The sequence below is a fragment of the Telopea speciosissima genome, chromosome 1 (genome assembly GCF_018873765.1).
Source record: "Telopea speciosissima isolate NSW1024214 ecotype Mountain lineage chromosome 1, Tspe_v1, whole genome shotgun sequence".
Taxonomy (NCBI): domain Eukaryota; kingdom Viridiplantae; phylum Streptophyta; class Magnoliopsida; order Proteales; family Proteaceae; genus Telopea; species Telopea speciosissima.
In genome coordinates, this window is record NC_057916.1 from 73683828 (window position 1) to 73690906 (window position 7079).

A 7079-nucleotide genomic window follows, 5' to 3' on the forward strand; every position below is an offset into this window, starting at 1 on the left:
TGATTGTAGGTAACAGATGCTGACTTGAAAAGAAATCAATATAGAGCAATTTGTAGACTATTGTAAATGAAAATTTGTGATGCGGGTTGGAGGATGGTTTGGTCCATAAAAGCTCATATGAGCTTGTCATCCATTCATTTGATGGGAAAACAGATGCAATGAATTGCAAAGTTAGCTAGCTACCCATTGAACTGAAGTGACCCCCATGTAAACGACCGCTTGGTCAGTTGGTTAGTGGTTTGTCGATTAGAGTGCATGCCCCCAGAAGTTCAAGGGACTGACTCTCCTGGTTTGCATATTGTGTAAGAAAAAAAAAAAAAGCATCCCTCCCCCCACTTATTACTATACTATTATAATACTATTACTATTTCACGAAGGGTGGAGGGTAGGAAGTTCAAAGTCTCAACCTTCCTGGGACTTATGCAAGACTTACGCTAGAGCCAATTGTCTAGCCTGCCACTGAGCTAGAAGATGAGTAAAAGATTTGGCAACTAAGGGCCTGCATGATAACATTTCTGTTTCTCTAAAAACAAAAACAAGACCAAAAAAGATTAGAAATTTGTTTGTTAACATTGGTTCATTTTTTTGGTCCTGAGAATGAATTGCGACAAAAATAAGGGGTGAGGAGAGTTGCTCTTTAATGAGCACATGGTTAATTTGATGGGCAAAACAGTAATTTCATGTTCATAATAAAACACCATCTCCAATGCAACTTCAACCACCACCACTGGCACCTCCACCTCCATCACCTCCATTGCCACCTCCACCGCCACCGTCTTCACCAAATTTTTAGGTATTCAATAACATTTTTGAAAATTTATAGAAATTCTAGAAAAAAAATTATTGTGTATAACAAACATTTTTTTTTTTCTTTTCTGGCCTAGAAATAGAAATTACTATGTTTTACAAAACAATTTTTTTTTTGTCTACAAATTTAGCCCGACAACATAAATCCAAAAAAGTCATTTCTAGAATAAAAACATAACCAAGAAACAGAAATGTTATCATGCAAGCCCTAAAGATCTTGCCATATATTGATGTAGGACCCATTAAAAAAAACGGGGACCAACAAAACCCTTGCTTCAAAATATGCCTAACCTTAAGGATTGAAGCCCATGTCTTTAACCAAGTGATCAGGGCTGAGTTACCTTTGTTGGATACAATAGATCAAGGAATTTTTTTTCCTTTTTTTTTTCCGGGTAATTGAGAATGTATTGATTCAAGAAGGTGCTAGATTCAAGGAATCTAACAGCCAAGAAGGAGAAGAATACCAACATTTAGCAGCAATACAGGAAAGACCAAACTTAACTGTTGTGTGGGTTCGTCGAAAGTTTTTCTTAAGCCACGGTGAAGGAGGAAATCCTTCACCTAATAAAGGATATTCGAACCTTTAACAAATAAGGGGGAATAATAACGTGGGTGAAGAAATTCTTTCTCCATTTACTTTTAACATCTAGCGAGACAGAGGGAGGTTTGGGCCCCTCGGGGGTCAGGAGGGTGGAGGAATATGCTGAAATCATACCATATTACCTGTTTCAAAAATGGGTCCCACTGTCAATATAAAACTCAACGGTCAGTGTCATAGACACTGCAACACAAGCTTACAAATTGACGGGAAGAGGAGAAGATAAAACCTGTGTGATTCCTATCCCTCTTGGTAGTAGGTGGGGTACCAAGAATTTAGTTTGGTGAGAAAAACTCTTTACCCTGAAGATAAAGTGATAGGTACACCAGACCAGAGAGACCCTCTGAGCCTCACCAACCACATATACTTCTCCAAGAAGTTTTCAACATCTTCCCTTCCCTTCCCTTCACTTGCCGTTGTTGGACCCCATTCAATACACAGGACAAACCCCTAAAGCCTCAAGCAAATGCATTGGTTGGACACACTTTATACACTACGAGATTACCTTAGCATCATTCAGTGGCTTGAATCCACCACCCAATACACCCTTTCCACTGAATTACATTCCATTATTCTTCCACTCCTCCAAAATATTCTATCTCCACATATCAACTGGATAAAGAAAATCCCTTTCAGTAAAGGCAAAAGAGCAAGCAATCCTGCTCACTTCAAAGGCACTCACTCACTCACTGGGTCTAAACTATAAACAGCATCTGCCTCCCAAGTTCCATACACAAGTGCATATGTTGTTCTTCAAATCAACAAAGAGAACACAATGCACATGAAGGTGGTAATTTGTGATAACTAAAACCTTCAAAATATTACAAAAATGAAAAATAAATCATCCATTGTTCTTACAGATTTTCATCAACATTGATCATCCCTTGAGTACTCTTGCTCCTGATTCGAAGTTGGAGGCTTTTAACTGGGCTCCATTGATGAACATAACAGGAAATATGGAAAAAAAAAAAAAAAAATTTAAAGATTCTCTTCTTATTTTATTACATTAGGCCATTTACTGACTCACAAGCTCTCCAGACTCGGGCTTCTTCACTGTATCTTCAAACTTGGAATGCTGGAACCAAAACCCAAATGCCAAATAAAATAAGGTAGTGAAATGAAACTAATAAGGCCTCTAGCAAATTGCTTTGGCTGCTGCAATGACAGCCTCAGCTGTAATACCGTATTCCTTGTATATTTTTCCTGCAGGTGCACTTGCCCCAAACTTGTCAATTCCAATTGCCTTCCCCTTGGTACCCACAATCTTCCCCCATCCGAATGTTGATCCTGCCTCGATACTTACCCTGGCCGTAACAGCAGATGGAAGGACACTCTCCTTGTATTCGTCTGACTGGTCATCAAACAACTCCCAGCTTACAAAAGAGACAACCCGGACTGCTTTCCCTTCCTTCCGGAGCTCATCGGCAGCCTTTGCAGCAATCGCCAATTCAGAACCAGTACCAATCAAGATAACATCTGGCTTGTTTCCTGAAGAATTATCTGATATAGTGTACCCTCCCTTCTCAACTCCTTCAACGGATGTTCCAGAAAGATGGGGAAGCTTTTGACGAGACAGGGCAAGGATTGATGGTCTCTTCCTGTTGAGAACTGCAACCTTGTATGCACCAGCAGTCTCATTCCCATCCGCAGGGCGGAGCATCAGGATGTTAGGCATGGCCCTGAAGCTAGCCAAATGCTCAATTGGCTGATGGGTTGGCCCATCCTCTCCAAGACCAATTGAATCATGGGTCATCACATAAATGACTCCAGTCTCACTCAAAGCAGAGATCCTAATTGCAGCCCTCATGTAGTCAGTAAACACAAAGAAGGTGGCACAATAGGGGAAAAGACCAGGGCTGTGCAGGCCAATGCCATTGCAGATGGCACCCATACCATGCTCCCTAACACCAAAACGGACATTCCTCTCCTCTGGGGTGTTCTTTTGAAAGTCCCCAAACATCTTCAGTAAGGTCATATTGGAGGATGCAAGATCTGCACTACCACCAAGTAAACCAGGGAGAACTTTTGCAAGTGCATTGAGGCACTGTTGAGAGAGATTTCTGGTGGCGTCTGCAGGGCTCTCTGTAGTGTAAGTCTGGGAGCAAGCAAACAAGTAGCATGGACTTTAGCCCAATTCTCAACGCGAAGTTCACAACCAAGATGAGCATATACAAGACAGCAAAAGGTACAATCAAGAACAATCAAATTGACCGGTGATACTCACCGGAAGAGCCTTCTCCCAACCAGCAGGCAGTTCACCATTGATAATGGACTTCAATTCCGCAGCTTCCTCCTTATACTTCTTCTCATACTCTGCAAACTTGGCATTCCATTCAGATTCAAGAGCAGCACCTTCAGGAATGTGGCGGCTCCAGTGCCTGTGAAACAAGAGTGACAAAATTCATTCACAAACCACTAGAATACGTCAAATCAAATCAAGTGGCAAGAATAGGGGGCAATCCAATTTTAATTGCTTTACTTCTTCACTTCCTCAGGAACATGGAAAGGCTCATGCGGCCATCCAAGGTTCTGCCTTGTTGCATCCACTTCTTTCGCACCCAAAGCACTCCCGTGTACACTATATGAGTTTGCCTTGTTCGGGGACCCATAACCAATGGTAGTAGTGACCTGTAAAAGGATCAGACTTAACAAAGTTGTTACCCAACTTTACTTCAAACTGATATAAAAAAGATCAGAACTGTATTGGATGGGTAACAATTTAACCTTGATCAGGGTGGGTTTGTCTTTGACAGCCTTTGCTTCCTTAATGGCCTCACGAATCTCGTCATATCCAGTGTTACCATTCTTTACCCAAATCACATGCCAACCAAGACCCTCAAAACGGATGTCGACGGACTCGGTAAATGCAATCTCTGTGTCTCCGTCAATGGAGATGTGGTTGTCATCATAGAAAGCAATCAACTTACCAAGTCCCCAGTGCCCAGCAAGGGAGCAAGCTTCATTTGAGATACCTTCCATTTGACAACCATCTCCCAATATACAATATCTGGGGTAACAACAAACAAAAGAAATAAGTTAAGGCAATTATCATGGATAACAGGAAGACAAAATCATTGAAACTAATATGTAGTCTAAGGGAATATACAAATCAACAGAATCAAATAAATACATCATGATAATTTGGAAATCTCACGTGTAATGGTCAACAATCTCGGAGTCAGGTTTGTTATAACGAGCAGCCAAGTGCTTCTCTGCAAGTGCCAGCCCAACGGCATTGGCGATACCCTGACCAAGAGGACCTACAGAAAGAGAAATTGGAATACAACAAAGAATTATCAGGTTTCTAATGTAAGAGAATGGAAGAATTTAGCATCAGAGATATAGACCAACCTGTAGTTACTTCAACACCAAGTGTCTCAAAGTTTTCAGGGTGACCAGGAGTTTTGCTTCCCCACTGACGGAAAGCCTTCAAGTCTTCTTCCTAGAAGATGGAATTGTATCATAGAAGGATTTAGCAAGAAGGAACCATAATCGGAACAAGACAGAAACCAAAAGATTAGAAGGGCACACAAATGGGTACCTTAAATCTGCTTTAGCAGAAATGAGAAAAGATAAGCAGACATAAGAAAACAAAACGAGGGTATCCTTGAATTCGTTTCACAAAAAACTACGTATGAGAACACAATCATCCAAGTAACAGAGCATATGGGTATCCTATAATCTGATCCTCCTCGAGGATGTGAAGAAAGAAAATCAACTGCTCAAACAGAAACACGGATATCATAAACCTACTAAAACAAATTTCTGTAGTTATTCCTGGCAAGAACAAAAGACCGCAGAGGATTCTATTGATCAATTAACCGTTGAAGAAAACCAAGTGTAACATAATTCTCAAATATACATTTCTGTCGCAGAATGCAAGGAACGACTGATTCCAACATTTAATATAAAGTTATGATTAATTAAAGTTATCCATAAAAAAGAACGAGGTAAATACCAAAATCTGAAAGCATAGATCCAAAATAACCCATGAATGTAATGGAAGGGAAAAAAGAAGCTAACCAAAAGCATCCGCAGCCCAGATACAATCAACCGAAACAATCGAAAGACGAACCTTTACACTGTCGAATCCAGCAAGATGAAGCAGAGCATACTGTAACATGCAACCATGTCCAGCAGAGAGCACGAAGCGGTCACGGTTGAACCATTTGGGATTTTTAGGGTTGTATTTCATCAACTCATCGTACAAAATATGACCCATGGGAGCGCAGCCCATCGGCAAACCGGGGTGCCCAGAATTGGCCTTCTCGACGGCATCGATCGCGAGGAACCTAATCGTATTGATCGATTTCTCTACTAAACTCGTCTCTGTCTTGTTCAGGGTCTCCACAGCGGCCGCACGGATGGAAGAACGAGAGCTCACGCGCTTGAGGGAACCAGCGATGCGAAGAGACTGGGATTTGATGCCTCTTCCAGAGAGAGTGCTGAGTCTGAAGCCAGGGAGGGCAAGACAGTCAGAATGAGAGGTGGAGCCAGAGTGGGAAATGGTGGTACGACCCACAAGAGCTTGGGAGACGGTGAGGGAAGAGGAGGTCGCCATAGTTTCTTCCGCTATAGAAACAGGGGGCTCGAGTTAAAACCACTCCTGATGCAGAGAAGATGAGAAGAAAGAAAAGAAATTACAAGGGAATTGAAAAATATGGAGAGACGAGTGACTGGAGAAGTCTCTCTTCGTCTCTCTAATTTGTAGAAAACTGGGTTTCAGAGGTTGACGACAGAGCAAGAGGAAGAAGAAATGAAGAATGGCAGAGGAAGAGACCCAACAAACAAATCTTTATATCTTCTCTGGTACATACGATGATGATTCACCGTTATACCGTTAGATTTAGAGGAGATTTTTTCCTGACCGTTGAGTATGGGTAGAGAATGCTTGCCTTTCATTTTTATCTTATTTTTATTTTTTTTCATTTGATTCGTTGACACAATTAGATAATACTAATATTGTCGGCTGCACTCGGATCGGTACGACGATTCAAATGCCAAATGGATAGATGATGAGGTAATTTATGCTTACGGTACTTTTGGTCAAAAATCAACAATCCAACGGTAGATCCTTCCTCAAATCTTGGGGTAATTTGAGATGATATCTACCATACGTGTACAGACCAGGATACTTTGCAGTATTGCGGAGTGTGTGCCGCAGGATCTGCACCGCACACCCGGTGGTATTACAGAGGATTTTTATCCTACGTGTACCTTGCATGAATTATCTAAATTTCAATGTCTCCGAAAGGGCACTGAAAATAAAAATGTCCCCGCAATTTTTTTTTTTTTACTTTGCATATTTAAGGTTGAAATTTTTTTGGGAAAAGGAACGCTAACCGTTCACTGGGTGCGTCGTGTACGTATGTCTGCCCAATGCAAAAAGACAGGTACATAGCACTGGTTAGCGTTCTTTTTCCCATATTATTTCAGGGAGAAAGAACATTGCCCTTGAACCCAGACACATGTTGGGATGTAAATGGATAGCCAAAAATCCATGTCCGATAGTGTTCGAATCCGTTTAGGGGTTTTTGAATTTGAAATTTTGGTTTTCGAAAAATATTTGAATCTGTCCAAAAGATAATCGAATTTGGATATTTTCATTTTGGATCGGATAATATTTGGATAATTTACTATCTCATTGTGAAATGCGATCAGTTTAATATTTTGT

The 7079-nt window shown here is 41.0% G+C and overlaps 1 protein-coding gene across 1 annotated transcript; it reads right to left on the bottom strand.

The window, feature by feature from the left end:
- Nucleotides 1–2224: 2224 nt before the first annotated feature.
- Nucleotides 2225–6093, bottom strand: LOC122664424 (transketolase, chloroplastic). Its single transcript, XM_043860227.1, has 7 exons — nt 5481–6093; nt 4757–4847; nt 4560–4665; nt 4130–4412; nt 3885–4033; nt 3630–3783; nt 2225–3500 (listed from the first exon to the last, which is right to left on the bottom strand). The coding sequence occupies exons 1-7, from the start codon at nt 5964–5966 to the stop codon at nt 2541–2543; spliced, it is 2229 nt and encodes a 742-aa protein (XP_043716162.1). The 5' UTR covers nt 5967–6093; the 3' UTR covers nt 2225–2540.
- Nucleotides 6094–7079: the final 986 nt, after the last annotated feature.